At 44.9% G+C, this 24,186-nt stretch overlaps 1 protein-coding gene across 2 annotated transcripts in view; it reads left to right on the top strand.

The window, feature by feature from the left end:
• DPP10 (dipeptidyl peptidase like 10) overlaps positions 1-24,186 on the top strand; it is a 1,813,461-nt gene that overhangs the window by 1,155,057 nt on the left and 634,218 nt on the right. For both annotated transcript variants that reach the window (XM_069616586.1, XM_069616587.1), the window contains exons 6-7: positions 5,398-5,450; positions 5,684-5,765. In XM_069616586.1, coding sequence (XP_069472687.1) covers positions 5,398-5,450; positions 5,684-5,765 — 135 coding nt within the window. The remainder of the gene's footprint in view (positions 1-5,397; positions 5,451-5,683; positions 5,766-24,186) is intronic.

The following is a 24,186-nucleotide window of genomic DNA, read 5'->3' on the forward strand; positions in this document are numbered from 1 at the left end:
CCTGAAACACTTGTCTATAGGTGTGTTACAAATGCCATATCATCACCTATCATACCCAGAATTGTCCAGACATCTAATATTAACTGAAATTCGGACCCGGGGTTGGTTGCTTAGCCAATCGGGTGGCTGGAACAGTGGGCGAGAAAGCAAATTCTGCACCAGCTGTTTCCAGCCACCCGATGCCTTTCCCTAGATGGCGATATATATATATATATATATATATATATATATATATATATATATATATATATTCACTGAAAATACTTTGTTAAAGGGATGTTATGGTTTAGTTGGACTAATAAAAACCTATGAAATTCAAAGAAAAAACTTTGTTAAACGGATGTTATGGTTCCAAGTAAAACCGAAAAACCCCTGAAATTCAACAGTTATGGTAAGCTAAGAAACCACAACTCGCGCCACCACCGTGCACTGCTAAGACTAACACACAGGACATCAAAGATGACATCACAAATGTCATTGATGACATCACTGATAAATGAAAAACAAGTATATCTTGATCTATTATCAGTTTGCCGAATGAAGTGTAGATTCATCAAATGGCACCTCATGTATAAGCCTTTACATTATTTTGGGACCCCCCCTCTAATTTTGCCCCGTTTTCACAAAATCCTACCAAACTTCTGAAAAACATTCATATCTAAATGTATTATCAGTTTCCCAAATTAAGTGAGGATTCGTCAAAGGGCACCTCATTTATAAGCCTTTACATTATTTTAGGACCCCCTTCTAATTTTGCCCCCTCATGACAGAATCCCACCAAACTTTGCATACTCACTCAGAATCAGCCTAGGAATACACATGCAAATTGTCATGCAATTCCATTATGTTGCGCCAAAGTTATAAGCCATCCAATAACTGCATTTCACCAACGCTGTAATGCTAAGGTGTTCGCAAACTTTCACAGGACTGTTCGCGAACATCCAAACTGTTAGCAGACTTTCGCGACTTTTGCTTTATGTAGCCATATCCCATCCCTTCCTCATCACCCCTCACCGCCCCAGAGATTATTTGATAAGTATGACAAGTGGAATACTGTGTTTTTTCATATTTTTTACCGCAAAGTCCGCTGATATCGGCTGCTGTCCGGGAATCCAAGATGGCAGGTGTTTCCAAAAATATGACGCACTTCACGATCCTCACCATTCAATCAGCAAACACGTTGCATGTCCGCAGACATGACGCAAGGCAATTAGCCAATCAGGACACTGTCCGCGGAGCGAACAGGGAAGTGTGTCCGCGGACCGAACATAAGCATTACTAATTTTTTGTGACCTACTTTTTGGTAATTTTTTAAAAAACTACTCGACGGCTTTTAACCAAATTTACAAAAGCACCCTTTCGGGACCAAGCTCCTGCCGCAAATTTGGTGAAAATCTGTCCAGCGGTTTGGGCTGTAGGCGTGAGCAAAGTTTTTTCCCCATTCAGTCTATGGGAAAAAAGAAATGTTGGGACCCCCGTATAACTTTGCCCCCCCTGGACCAATCCTCACCAAACTTTGCAAATAAATTCAGAGTGGGCCATATACTTTTATTTGCAAAGTTTGGTGAGGATTCGTCCAGGGAGAGGGAAGTTACAAGCCGCCCAAAAAGTGCTCTTCCTATGGGATTAGCAATTTAACCATAACTACAATTACCGTGGCCGTGTCTCATATGTATATATATATATATCTCACAATGGGCCAAGATGAAGCTACAGCAGAATGATTGGTCGAATACAATCACGGAGAAAGCATCCTACTCAATGAACCTACAATGCCCGATGGACATACGAGCCTTGAATAAACTCCCACATTATCTGGAATGTTTTCTGGACCCAAATATACGAAGAATCTTTTTGAAAATTCGACTGAATATTTTACCCACCAAACAAAGGCTATCTCAAATTCGATCCATGCCAAAAGAGGAACATTTTTGCCGTTTTTGCAACAACAAAGAATCACCGGAGTTCTCAACCATCTCATCATGATTTGCCCTGCACTAACTGACAAAAGACTCCTCTTTGGAGCCTTATTTAAGATCTCTCAAAATCAAGAACATGGTGACTCCAGATGGCTAAAACTTCTACACGGTCAAAATAATAAGTTGATATATACAGTCGCACATTTTCTAGATAATATTTTGGAACTTACCCAAGCTACCTAAAGTGTGCCTTTCTTTTTTTTTTCTTTCTCTTCTTTCTCCTTTTTCTCTTTATTCTTTCTTTCACTTATTGCTTTGCGGCGCTATGTATGCGGTAATTTGTAAATAATGATAAATGTTAATCAAAAAATGAAAAGTTTATATATAAACTATATCATTTTAAATTTTAAAATATATATATATATATTTGTTTTAATGTGGGGAGGCAGCAGGGAGCCTCTCCATGTTGCCTCCCTATCCCAAAACAAACCATACCCCTTCCCCAATCCCTCCCTGCCCACCTACCTGCTAGATCTTTGTGCTCTGGTTTTGTGCTCCTACTCCCAGCCACCATAGACATGGAAAATGGACTTAGTCCTTTTCCCATTGGCAGCAGCCATCACTCTTTCTTTTTTTCCTCAGGAGATTGTTAGGCTTGGGTTGTAACCAGCCATGTCTGCCGCCCACAGCGGGGGTGAAAGCCGTATTCAAACAGGGCAGCAGAGGATATCATCAACGAGACCTATAATTGCTCGACTACTGTTTCCAATTGGGACTACAACCCCCTACTGGGTTATCAAGCATACTTGGATTACTTAAAACCCAAAGTGGCTAGTACACTATTTTTAAAAATAAGTTGTGATATGTTACCTTTGGCTATTCATATGTTGAATGGGGACTTATACCAACAGACATTTTCCATATTGTATTGGTACGAGGGAAACCAAAGTTCATTTTTGTTGATGTGTCCTACATATAAAAGTTGCAAATTCAACATTTGAAACCAAGAATGAATGCAGCCAAGATCTGAAACATAAATGTAGCTCCAGCTGCATGTAAAAGAACGGAAAATCCAGCATCTGTTCAGGCTGTGGCAACTTATGTATTTTGGACATTGATCCTGCCAAGTAAATCGTGTAATATATATATTTTTTTAACATCTTAATTGGAATTATTTACTAATCTGAAGACACATTTTTTAGTTATTTTGCAACGATTGCTATTTTTGGTTATCCTGTTGCAGTATTATTGATTGATCTTGTTCCACACATTTTATTTAAAATATGTTGTCATGTCTATTCAGTTGATTATCATTTCCTATACATCGTTGTATGTATTTTATAATTTTATAATTTAATGCATTGTAATGTTACTACTGTTGCTCACGTGTATGGCTTTATTGCCAAATGAAGTACAGTAAGGAAATTATGGTCACCTACTCTCCTCTGGAATTAACTGGCATATCCTCCCCACTGCTTGCTGAAGAACTATCTAATAATACAGGTATGCTATCTCGCATAAAAGCTAGGAGTGATTAACACTTCTCCCTATGGATGAACGTTGGATTTTAGATATCTAGTACGGGTACAATGATGGAAAGTTATCTGGGAAGGTGGTTCTGGGGCGTGGGGGTACAAAATTATGATATACACAGGAGCAAGAGAAGTAGCAATGGTCTCTGTTAACAGTGTGATTTGGGAGAATGTGTTTGAAAATCTGATTGTGTCTCAGAAAGCCCAATGCATAGTTAAGAGGGTTCAGTTTGAGGAATGAAAATCCATATTTTAACTGAGTTTACAGGTCAGTTTGCTGTTCACTTGCAGATGCCGGTGCTGTGCAGAATGTCAACAAAAACAACAAGAGATTGAGGGGGTGGGAAGCCCACTTCAAACCGACCCTCACTAAGGAACATCACCTTTAGAAACAAACAAAAAGGGTTAGAAGGGCAATACACTCTATTGTTGCCAGGTGGTTGCCTAAACTTTACCAGTCTTCCACGCCAGCAGATGCTTCTTTGTCAATTCATTGTCACATAAAAATTACAAATGTTAAAAGTTGGTTGAGGTACATTTTGGCTTAACAATACGGATGTGATGAGTTCACAATATGAAAGTATCTGACTTAATTGTCTACTCAACGCTAAAGAGACAATGCAAAGTGGTATCAGACAGTAATTTAGTACAGTTTATGAGCAGAAACTAGGCCCTATAAAGTCATGTTTTGTCAAAAAAGTGTCTTGTGCTTTGCAAATACGCAATTTAAACTACATCCAACACTCCAGTCATTCTCACTGTCATTCATTCGTCCACAGTGCAAGAGTGCAAGGAAATTCATCAGGGACTGCCTGAGATAAAAACTATGCACTGGAATATGCAAAGTACACAAGAATAGATGCTAACCAGAAGGAATCCGTTTAATGGAGACACAAACCAGAATGCAGAAAAACACTTGCAGTGCTCAAGAAGACACTGCATAGACCGCACAGGAAAATGCAAGGTTCAGGCATCGCCCAGGACACGACAACTGTGTTACGATATCTAACGTCCCTACAATTACGCCATATAAGGCTAAAGAGTCGTGCCTTCCATCACTGCTTAGGACTGCAGAAGTTCTGAGGCGGTCTTTTAGTAAATTGGCGCAAGTGCAGAAAATCACCTTTCAATATTGAAACAGGACTTCATACGATGGCCGCCGAGTATAAGGGGTAAGCCCACCGGAAATTGGCACTGAATAAATCTGTGGGAGAGCACATGAGAATCGATGGCGCTCTCATGGCTTAAGGTGTATTCGTGCAGATCTAAGGCACAGCCATTTTAGTGCAGACAGACAGACAAAGCTACCTTATTCCAACTGCTGCAATACTTCCTTCTGGAGTTATTTAATGTTCCAGCCTCTGCGAGGCTGCCTGAGAATACCTGGGCGGCACTGGGGTCGCTGAGGGTAGTGGTCTGCAGCTGCTGTTGGCTCAATCAGGTAAACAGCCACGAGCAGCGTAAGGCTAAAACAAAAGAAAAAGCATGTCTTACTGTTTGGCAGCAGAGTCAAGAACTCCATCCCACCGGTCTAGTCCCTAAGGGCATGGCCGAGGCCGGTTCTCCGTGCACGAATGAAAATGCCATGGGTCAGACTAAATGGAGGGCTGTGCAGAATGGCATCTGTATTTACCACAATGCACAATCTTCAATTTGAACACAGGCTATTTTGACCAGGAATTCAACATCAGGACGTACACAACCTTTGTGTTTTTCAGGATTTTTTTTGGTTTATGTTCTTACTCCAAGGCGTTTTCAATTGTGCAGTTCATTATGTTTTTACAATGATTTGTTAACATTTTCTAGCACGTTATCTGCACAGTGAGCTCCTAGTACTGTAATTTCTTAAAATACCAGCCAAGCGTGAAAAGCCGTTTACTCTGCACATGCCAGAAATGCACAGTTCTTTAGTTCTCCTAACAAGCTGTTTTTCTCTTTAATTGCAGGTTTATCATTGGTCGTACACGGCTTCATATGTCATCTTCAACATACATACGAGGTAGGTTTTTCATTTAGTCTTTGATGGGGGTCGTCTATTCAATCAAACAACTACAACTCCCGTTAGTTTTAATAAGTGTATGATTGCTAATGTTATTTGTTTCATGTTTAACACGTACACGAGATATTGCGTGTTTCATGAAATTTAGGACCTTCTAAAGTCTTCAGTTTTCAGTAGAATGATTAAAGTGAATATTCAGATCTTTTGAAGTAATAAAAATGCATTTTTTTAAGGGAAGTTTGGGAGTTAAATCCGCCAGAGGTTGAAGATTCTGTTTTGCAATACGCTGCATGGGGGGTCCAAGGACAGCAGATGGTAAGTTTTTTTAAAAAAAAAAAATTAAATATCTATTTAAATATACATGTAAATTGAAATCCATTTAAATCACGCTTTTACTCCGAAAATATATGCATAATTACATTACACTTGGAAGTTAATCTGTACATAACACCAGAAACTACTGAAACACGTTAGTTAATTACTTAGTGCAATGAAATACATGGTAGCATTGAATAGGTCGACATATAACGTTTTCTATGTGCAATGTTCTGCTCCCGACCTTATTAATGTCAATATTGTACCATGTTCCTCTGTGCAATATATTGAGCAAGATGATTAATAATGTTCCTCGAAAAAGTGCATATTACATTCAAACTCTACTATTGTGCAATTTTGAATATGTGGCGATAATTGTTTTTGTCATCACTACTAAGCCAGCCTTTGCAAAGTCACGTTTGCGAAACACATCATTAAAAGAATTTTTAATAGCGTTGAAAAACTAGAACTTTGAAAGGAATAGATATATACATATACATAAACACACACACTGTAAAACAAACTGCTTCTTGTTTGAGAATTATATAAGATGGAAGGAGCCCCTTTGGCATGTTATGTATGTACACTGTGGTTAGAGTCCGATCTAACCCCCCCTGCCCCGGTAGCCTGTGTGGTCTGTGTTCTACTGCCCCCTCTGGTTTCCTGCGCGGGCTGTGTGCTCCTGCCCGACATGGTTGCCTGCATGGTCTGTGTGCTACTGCTTCCCCCTGGTTGCCTGCATGGTCTGTGTGCTCCTGCCCCCCCCCCGGTTGCCTGCACGGTCTGTGTGCTCCTGCCCTGCTGGTTGCCTGCTTGTTCCATGTGCGCCTGCCCCTCCCTGGTTGCCTGCGTGGTCTGTGCTGCTCCTGCCCCCCCGGTTGCCTGTGTGTTCTGGGTGCTCCTGCTGCCTCCTGGTTGCCTGCATGGTCTGAGTGCTCCTGCCCCCCCGGTTGTCTGTGTGGTCTGTGTGCTCCTTCCACCCCGGTTTCCTGCATGGTCTGTGTGCTCCTGCCCCCCCCCGGTTGCTTGCATGGTCTGTGTGCTCCTGCCCCCTTGGTTTCCTGTGTGGTCTGTGTGCTCCTGCCCCCTCCACCCCCTGGTTGCCTGCATGGTCTGAGTGCTATTCCTTGCACCCTCCCTTTTCGTATGCATGTACACCTTTTTCCTTGAATCCCTTCAATCATGCTCTCCCCCGTTTAGCCTTCTCCTTCTATCCCCCCTCCTACATCAACCCCTCTTTGTAGCTCGTCTTGACACATTATTTTGTTGAGCCTATATCAATTCTGTCCTGTGTTATATGCATTTACCCTAGTTCAGGCTGGCCTGTTGTTTCATGCGTTTAGCTTACTTCACACCTGACTGTGTTTCATGTGCAAATGTGTTTTGTCATCTTCGCTGCCCCCCTTTTCATATTTGTGATCTCTGGTTTGCCTTTCTGCTTTCCTGCTTGCCTCTTCTCCTTCACAACACTCACCATCTATTCACTGTCTCCCCTTCGCACCATCTTCCTTTCCCATTTGCCGATTCTCCTTGCTAATTTAGTGCACTTACTCTATCTGAAGTGTCATTGACCTAGCATGATAGTAGCTGTCTGTCTCCCCCGCCCCCCCATTCTTCCTTCCCCTCCAGCACTACCGGAAATGTTGTTCAGGCCAATTACGATAGTTGCTTGTTTTGTTTTTCCCCTTCTCCCTGCTCCTCTGCCCCCTACCTCTTGTTTAATTCCAGCACTATCTCAATTGTCATCCAACATAGCAAGTTAGCTGCATATCTGTCTCATTCTCCTTCTCCCCCTGCACCCCCCTTATAATTGTCAATAGCTCTTAATCAGAAAAATCGCCTGACCGGCATGATAGCAGCTTGTTTGTCTCCTTCCCCCCAGGCCCCCAACATCCCCCTCATTTGTTATTCCTCCCTCTCCCAGTCGAGCAGTATCTAAAATGTCATCAGGCCAAGTATGATAGTTGCTTGTTTTGTTATTCCCCTTCTTCCTGCCCACCACCTCTTGTTTAATTCCGACACTATCTCAATTGTCATCAGGAATAGTCAGTTAGCCGCTTGTCTGTCTCATTTTCCTTCCCACCGCCCTTATTGCCAATTGCACTTGCACTATCAAAAATGTCGCTCGGCCGAGTATTATACTTAATTTCTCATTCTTAAATGTATCAAGGACCTTTTAGAATGTCACTGTATTCTCCCTTGTTCCCTCCCTGCCTTGAAGTGCTTTGAAACACATTGTGTATAGGCGCTATATGAATAAACAATTCAATTCAATCGCCTGATTGCTAGTGGAGTTTACATAGGCGCATGACAACTTGTCAAGCTCCCATGGACATACACATATGGTTTCTTCAAAGAAAATCCTATTTAGAATCTGTGGAGAAAAGCAAAGGAGCAGTTTGGTTTAGGCATATATGACTTGGCGCTAAACTAGAGCCGAGCCCACGAGGGATTTACACACGTGGCATAGTATTGTAATGCTAATCCTCACTGGATTGGTAGTAAGTGTGGATTTCTTCCATGCCAGGAAGAATCTTCTTCGCAAAGGAGATGTCTGGTATTCACGTTTAAGCCAGACTGTCATTCTGAACATTGTTTGCTAGGGAAGTATCTAAGAGTAGTGCAAATATGGGCCCCAAAAAGGCAGTGTGGGAGTGATTCCTGAGGGTTGGTTTAGGTGATCCTCGGTGCGTTTAAGTATGTTCATGATGTAAATTGGGTGGCGAAAGGACTGCAATCATGCCATTCTGCATGACTATTCCAGAACCGATCAGGGATCTATACTTCCTATGGTCCGGGGAGTCCGCAGGGGTTATTGAATGTGCAGACCGCCATGGGAGGTTATCCAACATATCAACTACATTCTTAGTCAAGAATGTGTTTGTCATTGGATGGGCAGGATCTCGCCACAGCCTTAGATGCAGAAGGCTTGAGATGATGCCCTCCTTTTACAGGAGGAAAACCAGAGCACGTCTATGAAGTTCCTCCATGTTTAACGGAGAAGGCCTTCAAAGGAGGAGGGTTAAAATCAATGTCACCTCACTTCCCAAAGGGACTTTGACACAGTCAAGTAAACACAGCTCTGAAGTCAGATATAGCCACTTTGGATGTCAGAGGTTTTGTAATATTGCTGATGTTGCATTTAATGTTGCGTGTGTACAAAGAAATTAATTTATCCTTTTGCATCACCCCCATGCTAGAAGAATCCATGCCATATATTGTAACCCCTAATCTTACCTCAAATGTTACCCTGAGCTACATGACCAGTGCTCTTTTGCTTCCATGCTAGGTTTGCACTATATACAAATCCAAATACAATTACACACACACACACACTCCCTCTGTGTGTGTCTCTTTTCACCAGCAGCAGCGGTACGCGTGAAGTCTGTCTCATGGGTATTTTTAAGGATGTGTTTTTAAGGATGTGTTTTAAGGATGTTCACATTTGGGACATTTGTAGAGAGACAATGTACAATGCATTGGTTTCATTGCGGGGTTACCGTTGTTTTGTTGCTCCGTGTTACTTCTGTGGCACATTACTGAGGAGATGGCCGATCTTGCAAGTGTTTTAACACTGTTGAACGATCAGCAACAGCAGGAACATTTTAAGGATGTAGACTTGTATATTTGATTTGTCTGCCTTTGAAATCATACACAATATTGCACGTTCAGAGGGATTCCTCAGGGAACCTAGATAGCTAGCAGTACCATAGGAACAGTGGTTGTATATTTTCTGTGTGCACGTAAGAGAGGCAGGTGGAGAAAGGTTTACAGATAATGGTAAGAAGACTCCACGTCCCAGACACTGAAGAGTGTCACATGTTAGTCAGTTTCCAGAAGAGGTTCTCAAAGGCTACACTGGGTGGTAAAATGAAAGGATATTTAGAAGGACCCTTTAAACTGTCTTTGCTCAAGCAGCAGACATATTGTGTCCATAAGGTTTGCTTTATTCTAGCACATTATACATTTTTTCCAAACGCCCATATGGTTGCAGAGACTTTTAATCATATTTCAGATACGGGTCTTATTGTTAAAATGCAGATTCACTGGTGTTTTAACACCGTGATACAGTAATACACTGGCTAGCCCAAACCTAATGGGTCATATTGCCTGTGCAAAAGAATGCCCAAAGAGCAATTAGATTGTGGTCTCCACAAGCTTTAGGAATGTGTAGAAATACAGAAAGGAAGGATGGAAGGCCAAGGAAATGAACTTGAAGAAGAAGTTATTGTTCAATCGGTTTGTACTGATGGGATGTATGCTGTTCAGGAATGTTCATTTGGAACATGCAACAGAGTAGGGATCACCGTACAGAACTGTTACACATAATGTGTGTGAGATGTTTTTTACACAAACAGATTGACATGCAAGTAACTGTTAGGCAGAATTATATGCAGTAACCTTTGGGAACACTACACACAATTAGGACTACAAATGGCATCACAAATTCACCTTAGGTACAAACCTGTACTACACAGTAAAGTGGTAGCAATGGCTGAGCAGACAGACTTATCTCAAGAGCAACTGAGCAGTATCAAATAGTTACACAAAGGACAGCAGTTACTATGATTCAAACACATACTAATTCAAGGTTTTCAAGCAAAAGAATATACATTTATTTACTCTTCAGTTGTATAATATTTCACTAAAGTAAAGCCGTTCAAAAATTCACACTCTTAATACTCCTCGCCACTCCCAATATTTTCCAGACTAGTTAAGCTCACAACATGAAGTGGGAGCAAAATAATTAAAAAGGGAGGGAAATACAAAGTTAGGTAGAAATGGAACAGTACCAACAGGTAAGTAGCCAGGGCAATCTAGAAAGAGGAACTACAGTGATATAATCAAGTCAAATAGGCTTAGGGCCAAAGTCAATAGGACAAAAGTCTTTTGCTCAAGATTACACAGTGCAGGGTAGTTCGCGGTTATGTCTTTGCCAAGAATTCAGAACCCAGTTGGCCAGCAGAAAAGTTAGTTTAAAGAGAAGAGAAGGACAAGCCCTTGGATTGGCGAAAGGTTTCACACCTTTCCACTGCGGCTGGACGAAACGAACAACCAGATGTTGCACAGTACTTTAAATGGAGAAGAAGCTGTAGCTGTGGCATACGTTCATGGTAGTTCCAGCAGGCTCAGGGTTCCTGAAGCGACTGTCAGACTGACACGAAGTAGGAAGACTGGAGGGTCCTGCACCACCCAGGGAAGAAACCAGCAGCAGGGCAAAGCCACAAATAAAAGGTGTGCTCCTTAAAACACAAGCAGGGTCCGACCTTCCTGGCTATCCTGCCCACTTTAGTTCTGTACAGTGAATTCGACCAGAAGAGGGGGTCCTGGCTTGGAGTTTGGGTGAACTGGTTGGTCCCACCAGCTCAAGGAAAGAAGATTCTTGGAAGATCCTCTCTGTCATTGAAGTCTGAAGATTCGGGCCTGCAGCAGGGCTTCACCGGGCTGTTCAGTCGTGGTAGAGGTCCTCTTCCGTCAGCTCCTCTTCGGTTCTCTCGTTCCAGTGGCGACTCTGCTCTTCCAGACCCAGAGACCTGCTTTTTATGCAGTTTTCCCCCATTCACACAGCCTGGCTGTCAATCACCCAGCCAATCAAACAGGAGTGCAACCTGGGTTACCAAGGGAACCCATGGCGGGGTCCTAAAACCCCTCCCTCACATTCTGCCTATCCAGACATTCAGGTGCCTAAAGTAGGGCTTCTGTGCAGAAGCCTGCGAAAGATGGTGAACAAAGGAAACAAACCTGGTTTGGCACGTAGAGACGAACACGAGAAAGACTTTTCCAAAAAGAAATGGTGACTAAACCTAGGCAGAACAATATTAAAAACAATATGGTCAAGCGGGTTTAGGTTCGAGGCTACCAAGGTAGCCCAAAACTATACCATGGTTTTTTAAGATAACCGCGGTAGGAAAGTTAGGGTAGGTACCACTGCCACTAGCCAAGTCTTAATGGAAAGCGAGCAAAACAATGCTCCAAGAGAGACAGACAAAAAGGGATAAGTATTAACCCTTTCCAGTACTCCATGTAAGATGGATGGGTCTGTGGATTTTAAAAGACTAGTAAAGTTAATGGCACATTTACATCTCCTGGGAGACAGTAGTCAGTCCCAGAAAAATAAATGGAGTCTGAAGTGTTAAGTCTAAAAGACAACCCTGTGTCACTGCTCTGAAGGTGCTGTGTAACACACAGTAAAAAGATGATTCCTGTGGAGTAGGTGAGGCTCCACAGTCTATGAACTCAAAAACTTTAAACACACACCGCAAAACACATGTAAGAGTGGGAAAAAGGGCTCACACTCTTACCAAGTGGAAAAACAATCCTCAAAATCCAGCAAAGCTGCTGGTGATCTCACCAGGTAAGGGTAATTAGCCATACTTGAGAATTCTCCCTAACACTAACAGCAGAGCCAATCTGTTTGTGCACAAATAGCTCTTAAGATACTGGGTTATGAATGGGTGAAACTCAGGACTGCTGTATTGTGCACAATAATTTGTCATTGAGAAGGATTTTGCGTGGTAGGTTGGCATGATCCTGGAATGTTGAAGAAGTTCAGACCTAGACACAAAGTACACATTCTATGTGCTAATGAGGCTATAACACATTCAGGATTATTTTATTTTTTGACACATTTGTTCCATTGACTTCTAAGAAAGGGACATTACCTTAGGTGCTCAACAGAAGTATTTGCATGCATGCTTGGGAAGAGTTTAAAAATAACTTGACAAATTGATCATTTCCTATGTGATACTATGGCAACTGTGGTTCTTGCAAACGGACAGGATGCACCTTTGTGGATATGTGTGGAATGTAGAGAGTTAAATGAAAATTGCAAAGTGTGTCCATATGCTGCTGCTGCACCAGTCTCCTCACACTTGCAGCTCATGCTCTCCAGTGGCAGGTGTAAAGGTTACCTATGCATCCATGACAGCTGCTGTGAAACCAAGTCACTGCACCCAGAGGCAGCATTTTAACTTTCTGATATACATATAGACATTGACCCTCATTATGAGTTCACTGGTGCAGAATTAACGTGCCATTATTTCTGTAAACCGGCACATTTTGACACCAGTCAACTACAAGTTTGCCAGTGGGGTGCCTGAATAACCTCCACTAAGAGCTGGTGCCCGTAATACCGACAAATCCCGCCATGCAGTCCTACCACAGTCACTGGCACTCATAATCCAGCGGTAATACTGCCAAGCTGAGTGCTGGTAACAGTTTTATCATTTGCTGGTATCGTGGCGTAATTACTGCCAGGATACCAGCAATGTTGTAATAAGAGCCCAGTCTAGTAAGCACTGCCATTTCTAAAAGTAAGCCATATCTGGTTGTGGCACAGTGACTGATAAGAGCACACAATTTTGAGAAGCACAAACATTTTATAACATGTATGTGCCAACCCTGAGAACTCAGTTCCTGATGGATCAGGGCATTTTGGATTTATTTTTAGCTTGGCTGTCTCCACTAGTACCATTGAGACAATAGCCAGCATACTGTTTTTGTTAATTCCCAGGAAGGAAGGGTAACACCTCTCCTTCAGGCCTTGGTCTTCTCAATTTGCTAGGCTCCAAACCCAGCCCTGACCCTGCAAATCCAGTCTCAAACCCAGGTGCTGCACACCAGAGTTGCTTTATAATCAGCACAGGGGAACGGTCAGGACAACACACACTGGGTATGATGTCAGAAAGCACGGGTCACTTGGTACCACAACCAAGATTAAACCCCTCACAGTTGGCTTGCTTTGGGTCACTCCCTTGTGAAATGCTGACTTTATAAGGAAATTGTGCCCACTCTTTTCTTGATTAATCTTTGGAAACCAGGATGACGAAGAATGCAGTGAATGAAGCATTGTCCAGAGTCTTCTGCTGAAGAGAGGAAGCACCTATGGCAGAGGAATTCAACTACCAGTGCATATTTGGGGTGAACCTCTGTGCACAAAGACCTCTGCTGCTGGCTTTACTGAGACCAGGGCCCTATCACTGGAGGCGAAGGAAGCCCTGTCAGTGACAGAGAATCACCCTGCACTGAGATGCATTAGATGGACCCACCTTGTCCTAGAGCCCCTCGTCTTGGACTCACAGCACCCTAGAAGCCCAAATGCAGATGTAATCTTGTTTCACTGCATTGAGCCATTTTCAATTCCTTTGAACCACCACAGGACCTGCAGTTCTGCTTTGGATACCCTAAGTAAACGTTGATGTGGTTAATGCATTGTGAGCTACCGATATGCTGGCTTGTCCCATTGCCATGGACTGCCTTGAGCAACCGAACCTCAGGCTCGCAGTTCAAGAGAGCAATTGACTTGAGCCCTGACTTGATCTGCTGGAAGCTAACAAAATCGCTGTTATGAATGGTTACTCATCAAAGCTGAAACTATTATCTTGCAGCCAATTCAACCACTCCTTAATCCATTGGAAGGTATCTGTTTGCCTTCTTGAATGCCAACCAGATCCTTCCGAAGCCTGCCCATTGAACTGGCTTGATGCCTACCACCAATATGATCCCATCCACTTGGGCCATATCAACATTGGCTCAACTGGAGCTAAAGTGCAAAAAAAAACAGCTTGATGATGTTGAGACAGGTATAAAGTACTGTGAATAGTCCCTGTACCCCTGTTCCATTTGTGATACCATAGTGACTTGTAAGCCCTCTGTTCCTTTTATTATTCAAAGACCTCCTTTTCAGTACAGTGACATTTTTGCAATTAGTTGGCTGAACAGCACCGCTCAAATACCATACCACTGCTATAGTGCAATACTGCACCCTTTAGTTTAGTTTTTCCATCTGACACTTCCTTACACTGAGTGCAATGTTGGAAACTGGTGAGCTTGATTCAACGATATTAGGTGGGTTGAAATGGGCGAATAGGAGAATCCAGACCAGTAAAAGAGTAAGGGTTGGGGAGAGCACCCCTGGCATGATAGCTGGATAGAATTTATGGAAGGGAAGAAGGACCAGAATGTTGCTGTAATAGAAGAAGGATACATGGATCAGTGAGATTTCTTTGGTAATTTTTGTAATTATTTTCCTCATGTGTGTTTAATAAAAATAGATGTATACATAAACACGTTTTTTGAGACGACATTTGTGGAAAGAGGGGAGTTTTGAGAGTTTGTGAGTAGATAGTGCTGGACTTACTCTACTACCGGTAGGAGCACTATACATTCTATTTTCAGTCCCAGTGCGGGAGGGATTAGTTTCCCTGGGTCATTTCCTTAGTGCATGGTTCACCATTGCACACTGTAGGGTTTGGGGCACTGTTGAGTCATGCTTCTTTGGTTCATCTCTCCCTCTGGTTGGTGTACTGAACTCTTTGCTGGTATATAAAGTTAGAATATGACAAGCGTTTATGACAGGTTTCATAAGTAGTGAAGATGAGTACTGCCCAAGTATAATCAAGCACTTGGGCAGAGAACAGGAGTTGTGCCCTTTCAACTACCACCATCCCTCTCTGTGGTAGGACTGGCTCTTGATTTCTTCCATGGTAGGCTTCTGATCCCTCTCTTTCATCAACACTTTCATTAATGTTTGCAAAGATGATAATGTTCCTTTAATGCTTTTATGTTAGGTTGTGTTATACAGTCTTGACGTTTCTTAATATGTTTTCATTAACTGTCTAATTTTCAAGCACCTTGATACATGCATAAAGCAGCAGTTAGCACCCTCCTAAGCACACAACAAAAATACCCTATGTTCTCCAGCATTGGATATTTCATCGATTCACATGCTGTGAATATTCCCCGTTGTCAGGCTGCGAACCTCAGTCATTTTAACTTAGCGTTTTCCTATGGAAAACTTTGACACCTGGAGGTAGGCCCGAGAAGTCGAGCTCCGGCAAAGGGGCGTCTCAGGAAAAGGCCAAGAAAGACTCATTGTCGAAGCGCTCCTCCTCAGGGGACCATCACATGTCATCCTCTAGCCGAGAGTCCTCTAAGCACCGGTCCAGCATGGCTAAGCACACTGATTCGCATGGGAAATCTGCACCGCATGTGGCGGTTCTGACGACATCCTCATCGACTGGAGTTCCATCGTCGATGGTTCCTCTGCCATCTACATTACCGCTGTCGATGGTTGTTTCATCAGCTCTTGCGACAACAGGATTTGATACAGGTCCAATGCTTTTCTCATTGCCAAGGATGGATATGGAAGATTTGGTGCCGACGAGTGGCGCATGGCAGGCTTCTGCCTTTAACTTGCTGATGCTGTATGCCATTCTACATCAAGTGGCGTCTGCTTTTTTCGGTGTCATCAAAGGTGGATGACGACCGGGAGCCGGTGTTGCGACGGTTGGCCTTGGGGATGCAGTGTGTTGGACCTTTGACGTCGGGGGCAATGGGGGATGGTCCAGCTAGTTACCCGCTGGTGAAGCTGCAGGCTATGCTCTCGCTCCAGGATCTGTCCACACTGCAATCCTTGTGGGGCCAGCTGGATTCGAGGTTACCCCCTCTGCCTGTGGTTCCGGTGGGTCCTGTCATGGATGCAGCTGGTGTTCCTCCACGTTCGTCCGCTATGGCAGGGTTGCCGGGGCCTCTGCCGGTGAGTGAAAATCGTCCACGTTCCTACCCTGACGAGATTGAGCTGCTAGAGTCAGTGTGCCTCGTGAGTCCATGTCTGCTGGCTCTTCGTCACCGACAAGGGACGCGATGTGGGATTCGGATGGGTAGGTGGAACAGCCTCGTAGTCCAGCGTAATCATCCCCTCCCAATGATGTTGGGGAATTCCACGCCATGATTGCTAAGGTGTGTGTGGAATTTGGTTTGACTCCTGTGGAAGAGGGTAAGGAGTGCTTCCTGTTCGACCACATGGGCAAAAGATGGAAAGCTGTATTTTCCATGCCTTTCCTGGACCACGTGTGGCAGGAGGGCCTACGCACGATGCGACATGCCTTCTCGGAGCCGGCTGTCAAAGGGAGGCCAGACTCTACTCCGAAGTGCTTAGTGCTGCAACCCACTCCTGAGTCTGTGGTATCGGCGACAGCCAGTCGTAAAGCCCAGAGTCAGCACAAGTGTGTTACCCCTCTGAACAGTGATGCCAGGAGACAAGATGCCTTCGGTAAGAAGGTTTTGACTGTTGAGGCGACAATGGTGAAAGCGGGCAATTCCCTGGCGATCATGGCGCGCTATGATCGTGAGATGTGGCATCAGTTGGCACCTATTTTGGAACGTCTGCCGGAGCGGAATCGCAAATCTGCCATGCCTTTGGTGCGTGAGGGGGAGGAAGCTTCCAATCACAGTATTAATATTGCTGTGGACCTAGCGGAGTCCGGCCTTAAGCAGATTAACAACAGCGTTGTGCTGCGTTGCCAAGCCTGACTTAAGTGCAGAGACTTTCACGATGAGGTGCATTATAAGGTTCTGGACATGCCTTGTGAAGGGGAACAGGTGTTTGGAGAGAAAATTGATGAGGCCCTCAAAGTTATGAAGGAGGACACTGAGACTGCTAAGTCCTTGGGAGCTTTGCAGAGTGGGCGCTCCTTTCACTCTTTTCGTCCGTTCCGAGGGGCTTCCGGAAGTGCCCGGTTTGCTTCCACCAGGCACCGAGGTTACGGTCAATCTGGGTATTCCTCCCAGGGGTATAGGAGGTCGGCGTAGTTGGCACAGAGGAGATGGGACTTTCAGGCCTCGAGGAAGAGAGGTGTGCAGTCCTCCTCCTCTAAAGGGAGACAAGCTAAGCCACAACAATGACCGTCTTCAGGGAAACCTGCTGAGGGGCAGGGTGGCACTGCACATGGATGAGTGGTGCAAGATTACGTCAGACTGTTGGGTGTTGGACACGGCACGTCTGGCTCACTCACTGGAGTTCAAGTGTTCCCCAGTTTCCATTCCTCTAGTGTATGCCGTGGAACCTCATTTTCACATCCGACGGCAGGAGGTTGTGCTTATGCTGCAGAAAGAGGCTATAGAATTGGTTCCGGAAGCCGAGAAAGGTCAAGGGTTTTATTCCTGCTATTTCTTTCTGAAGAAACCCAACGGCAAGTGGCGGCCCATTCTGGATCTTCAGGCATTGAACAAGACTCTGCAACGCCTGAAGTTCAAGTTGCTCACTCTTCAGGAAGTCATTTGGTCGGTGCAGCCGGACGAGTTTCTGGCATCATTGGACTCACAGGACGCATACTTCCACATTCCCATGCGTCGACGGCACCGCAAGTTCCTGCGGTTTGTCGTAGGCAAAGTTCATTACCAGTTTCAGGTACTCCTGTTTGGTTTAAAGTCATCTCCCAGGACGTTTACAAAATGTTTGGTGCCGGTGGTGGTGTGGCTCCAACGGGAGGGGCATCACGTATACCCGTACCTGGACAACTGGCTGGTGCAGCGTTCATCACCAGGGGAAGCTCTGGAAAGTCTCATTTCTACCGTGCAGCGGTTGCAATGGCTGGGCTTCGCTGTTAACTTCGAGAAGTCTTTTCTGTTGCCTTCCAAGGACTTGGTGTTTCTGGGGGCAGAGTTTCAGACTCGTCTGGGAATTGCGAAGCCTTTGGGTGAGAGGGTACTGAAGCTCCGGCAAAGGGTGGCAGAGTGGAAGATTGGTGCAAGGGTGTCGGTCTGGACCTACATGTCACTGTTGGGGGCCATGGCGTCATGCATTCCGCTGGTGCCGAACTGTCGTCTCTATGCATGAGGCCAGTGCAGGAGTTCCTCACGAACCGGTGGGCTCAGAGTCGGGGCCCGTGGTCCAACAAGGTGGTGATCAACGACAGTCTGGTGGACGCTCTTCGCTGGTGGCAGTGCTCAGACAATCTGGTTCGGGGCATGCTGTTGCTGGAACCAGAGTGCCAATTCACAATTGTGGCAGATGCCTCTCTGACAGGATGGGGGCGCATCTCAGCGGCTCACAGGTTCAAGGCCTTTGGTCTCTGGTGGAGTCTCGGTTCCACATAAATGTGCTCGAGTTGAGAGCGGTAAATTGGGCCCTGAAATCGTTTCTGCCGTGCATACGTGGCTCAGTGGTGAGGGTGTTGACAGAAAATACCACCACAATGTTTTATCTCAGGATGCAGGGGGGCACACATTCCAGAGAGAAGTGCAGGATCTTTGGCATTGGGCTCTGTCGCACATTTGCATTGTGGCGTTTCATCTGCCGGGAGTGTTGAATGTGCAGGCAGATGCGCTCAGCAGGGATGTTGGCCAGCTCCACGAATGGCAGCTGAAGGAGCAACAGGCGTCCATGAACTTCCAGAAATGCGGCCATCCTCCGTTGGATCTCTTTGCAACGAGGGAGAACAAACAGTGCAGGGAGTTCACCAGCCGGTGGGCTCACCCCGAGTCTTTAGGGGATGCGTTCTCGTTCCCGTGGACAGGCCGGTTCGGTTATTCATTTCCTCCATTTCTGCTCATTCAACAGACCCTTCAGTGGATTCGGAGATACCCATGCCGTGTGATTCTGGTGGCTCCGTTCTGGCCAGGCAGCCATGGTTCTCGGATCTCCTTCATCTGTCAGTAGCGTAGTCGATTCGGTTGGAAGTGACACCGGACCTTCTGTCTCAGGACAAGGGCGCTGTGTGGCACCACATCCGGGGTCTCTCAGCCTGATGGCTTGGCTCCTGACTTCTCAGAGTTTGGCCTGCTAATCAAGCATTTCTTGAAGGGGTTGTTCTGTACTTTTCCTTCAGTCAAGAAGTTCCCTCCTGTGTGGAGCCTTAATGTGGTTCTGTCGGTCTGATGAAACCACCGTTTGAACCAATGTCAACGACTCCTTTGAAGTTTTTGTCATGGAAGGTGGCTTTTCTGGTGGCCATTACTTTGGCCAGAAGAATGTCTGAGTTGCAGGCATTGGTTGTGCATCCTCCATACTTACGGTTCTTGAAGAATAAGGTGGTGTTGGTTACTAATCCGCACCTTATCCCAAAAGTGCTGATGGCATTTCACAAACTCTCTTCTATTGTGTTGCCCTCGTTTTTGCATCAGCCTCCATGCTTGTGGAACAGGCTTTGCATTCGCTGGATGTGAGGAGGGCGTTGAAGTTCTATTTGAATCGTACTCAAGATTTCAGACAATCTAGACAGCTGTTTGTGGCTAATGGGACGTCCCTTAAAGGACGGGCAATCTCCAAACAAGGACTTTCTCGTTGGGTGTCCTCTGCTATTTCGTTCTGCCACACTAAAGCTGGAAAGCCTATGGGTAAGACTTTCAGGGTACAGTCAACGATGTCTACTGCTTCGTCGGCGGGGATTCCGCTGGTGGACATTTGCCAGGCAGCCTCCTGGCCGGTGCCGCATACCTTTACCCGACATTACTGTCTGGAGCAGCAGCACCTGAGGATGTGCAGGTGGGACAGGCGTTCCTGCAATGCCTGTTTCAATAAGGTAAGCCCCGCAGCTTTGTTTGAACTTGACCACTGGATGGGATTCTTTGTCTCATGTATGTGATTCTGTTTCTGTATTGGTTTGCCTTTACACTCCGCCATGCATGATTGGTACTGCTATGTAATCTATTCACAGCATGTGAATCCAATGCTGGAGAAGGGAGTAGTTTCCTACCTGTAACTCCATTTCTCCAACGTTGGTATCTTTTATGGATTCACATCCGCCCGCCGGCCGCCCCTGCAGGCAAACCTGATTCGGGTTTCCTCTACTTTGTAGGTTAAAATCTGAAGGGAAGCCGTGGGGGATGGGCTATTTATACCCTACGTCCTATTTGTGGGGTCTAAAGCACCCAAAAAGCACATTGATAGGACACTGAAGTGTCGAAGTTTTCCATAGGAAAAGGCTAAGTTCAAATGACTGTGGTTCCCAGCCTGAGGACAGGGAATATTCGCAGCATGTGAATCCATGAAAGATACCAACACTGGAGAAATGGAGTTACAGGTAAGAAACTACTCCCTAACAGAAGGCAGACCTGGACATATCCAATATTAACTAAACCGTACACACCTTGTTTTAACCAACATGTGCATAATGCCCTATTTTCACAGGACACAGTAACTGCAGCCCAGGGTGAGAAGGCGAGTCAAATACAATTATGTAAATTAATACAATAAGCACCCTATGAGCATACCTTCAAAGTTACTTGCAGAACTCATGAACCTTCAGGAAGCCCAGACTGTGGTTTCTGCTCCCAGGGAAGCCATGGACGAAATCCCACCCTCAGTTAAAAGTGCTCATATTTCCTTCCGGCTTTTCCATCCATACGACCTGGCAATCCGTGACCATTCGAGGCTCAGCTTCATAAGTAGAAGGGCTTTTCCTGCTGTGTTTTGTTGGGCATGGTTTCAACATGCCCAGTCTCAGCATGATTCTTATGAAGACTCACAAGCCTGACCACTACTGTGCCAAAGATACAAAGACAGGCTTTAGGTTTATAAGCAATCTGCCCAGAAACACAAGGCTGGGGTTTTGGTAAAGTATTTAAAATAATAATTCCTTGTGGTAGCCGTGACATGAATACGGAAACAAAAATATATTTGATGTTGTTATGCTCACTTTTCGGGGAGTTTTGCAAACTTGGGAAATTCAGATATTTGACACACAACCCCTTGCAAATGTTTTTGTGAGACTATGGAAGTAAGTAGAAAGGTTTTGATGTCTGTGGTTTCTTGGACATGGCTTTGGCATGCCTGTGATGAACGTGATTCTGCACTGCAGAAGTACAAGGATGAGTAGAGGCTGAAATGCCCACTCAGCCCTCACACTGATACAAATCAAAAGCCAATACAATCATATGTGTGAAACAGGCAGAGTTAAGAGCTATACCTCTTACAGCTTTTGTGGTAATGTGGACAATGAAAGGCTATGCTCTTAAGGGGGGGGTGTAATTGTATTAGTATTTGTATTTGTATATTTGCTGTGTGGTAATCTGATGGCATAGGACAAGAAACCACATATCTGGTTGCAGATTTTGGATAAGAGCATCAGACTTCATAACCATGAAGTGATCAGCAGAAGAGAAACGTTTTCAGTTTTTTCAAAAATGACAATAATGTATCAACTCTACGTAGCTCCTCAGGAAGCTTATTCCACAATGTGGGGCCAATTACTGCAAAACGTCTATCGCCCCTACATAGATAACAGGAGCAAGGAATTACAAGAAGGTTACTGTGCATTAACCTTAGACACCTTACAGGCAGATGTCCTATCAGCAGCACAGTGATGTAAGGCAGAGCCAGGCCAAGCATGCACTTATAGATCCCGCAGAGTATTATAAACTATATGATATGATATGGCATTTATAACATCCCTATACACAAGTGTTTCAAGGCGCGACGAGGCAAGGGGAGGAACAGGTGGGAGACAGACAACGATCCTATTAGGGCAGATGTCATTCAGATTGTGCAAGTGCATGGGAAGGGGGAAGGGGGAAGGGGGAACGGGGAAAGTGCAGTACAAGGGATAATAGAAGAAATAACAATACATAAAAGTAAGGCCAGCAGGTGGCAAGTGCAAGGGTAAGTGCAGACAACAGGTGTCAAGTGCTGGTGTTGGGACTGTAGGGATACAGAACAGTCCCCAAGTGTGGGGGTTGCCTAGAAGGCAGTGTAGGTATGTGTGACTGCTGGGGGAGGGATCTCAGCCTGCATCAAAAGGGTGGTGAGGTAACCAATGCAGTTTCGGTTTCAGTCAAGAGGTCAGCAGGGGAGAGGGGGAGAAAAAGCAGACGCAAAGAGAAAGGTTTTGAGGTGCTTCCTGAACCGGAGATGATTCTCCTCAAGTTTCAGGGAGGGAGGGAGGCTGTTCCAGAGGGAGGCCCCAGCCGACGAAGGAGATCTACAACCAACTTGTTGATTGGAGAAGCGACTGACCCTGAGGGAGTTGGAGGTGGATGAGTGAAGAGCTCAAGAAGGAAGATATTTAGGAAGAGAGAGTTGGAGGTATTGAGGCCCCAGGCCCAGAAGGTTTTTGTGGAAAATGCAGAGGGTATTGAGCTTAATCCTTGCAGCCACTGGGAGCCAGGGAAGACATTTCAGTCCTGGAGAGATACAATCCCTGGGGTTGAGGCCAAGGACAACTCTCTGTGGGATGTTTTTAACCATGCATCCAAGCCCTACCATAAAACTGTGCAGTACTGGCATGGGAAACATCATGATGTCCAGAACTCCCCAGAGAGTGCACAGGGAAAACATGAAGAATAGGCTGCCACCCAGTTTTGCCTATGTTGTGAGCACAGGAGGACACTGCCTAAAACCACCATTGGGCTACACACACAGTAGCCTGAAACCATTGGGAATGGCAATGCTGATTGCCAAAAGCAACCCAGAACTGTGGGGAATTCATTTTCTTAATGTCAAAAATGAATGCAGTACCAGTGCTCACGACTATCAGAAAGCCAGTGTTTTAAAACCACCAGACGTTTGTATAAAACTGAACAAATGAACCGAAACCAGGCCAAGGAAAGACTTGCTAAGAGGTGGATACAATGTAAAACTATATTCTGAAATGACTTGAAGGAAGTAATTATTTAATGTATATATAAAAAATAGCTGCATGTAAATTGGATTTGAATGTAGAAAACTGGGAACTAAAGTGACATTTAGCTGAATTCTGCCTGACAACTACCCCCGACAGGAGTTGAACTGGCTCAACAACTCTTCCCAGGCCTGGCTGCATCCTGCTGGCCCCACCAAAAGGAGATCACTTGGCCCTGTTGATTGAAAGGGGAGTGGCCCCTGGGGACTACAGGGAACTGAACAATGGGCCTGCTTTGGCTCAGGCAAATGTTATATTGGGGGGCCGTAAAGTGGCTTCCTCTTGGGAGAAACTGGGAGGGGCAGTGCCTCTCCTAGCAAGCTGAGCTTGGGGGAAGTGGATAAACCAGTTATTCCACCATGTGATGTGGGAAGCCACACCCCTTTTTACCAGGGCATAATTTTAAAAAGGTAGATAACTCATAGTGCGGACTGGTCAAAATTATATAAATAATACCATTATTCTTGTGATTTTTCGGTGCACATTTTAAGAGGTGTTAGGACCCTGTGGTATGTTCCTGGGGATAGTAGCGGAAAAAAGGTTGTTTCTCCAAATGTCTGCATGTTAAAAATCTGACGCTTTATCATCTGAAACCCATATCCCTGGTGCACATTTGTGTAACATCTGAAAAGGTTTAGAGGTCTTTGTCTGGATGAAAAGGGGAGAATCCTGTCATCAGTGGACACAACATCGTACAAAGACAGGGATCGGATGGTTTGGTGCTACAGAAATATGTTAACTGGACCTATATTATGAGAAAAATGGTACATAGATAAATATGTATTTGGATCAGAAATAGATTTGTGTGCAATCTTGCAAGGGGAGGTCCCTCTGACCATAAAACCTACAGCATCACTCTGACACTCCATTTCTTCCCCCCAATCAAGGGAGAGAGGAAAGCTTGACCAATGATAAGTGAGAGGGGCAGGCTTAGCTAGGCCCAGGCACACACCCATTTTCAAAACACATAAAAAGGGCCACTGAAACCCAGGTAGGGGATTCACTTTCCACTTTCTTGCGGG

Source organism: Ambystoma mexicanum, chromosome 9 (genome assembly GCF_040938575.1).
Source record: "Ambystoma mexicanum isolate Mex_15411 chromosome 9, UKY_AmexF1_1, whole genome shotgun sequence".
NCBI classification, from domain to species: domain Eukaryota; kingdom Metazoa; phylum Chordata; class Amphibia; order Caudata; family Ambystomatidae; genus Ambystoma; species Ambystoma mexicanum.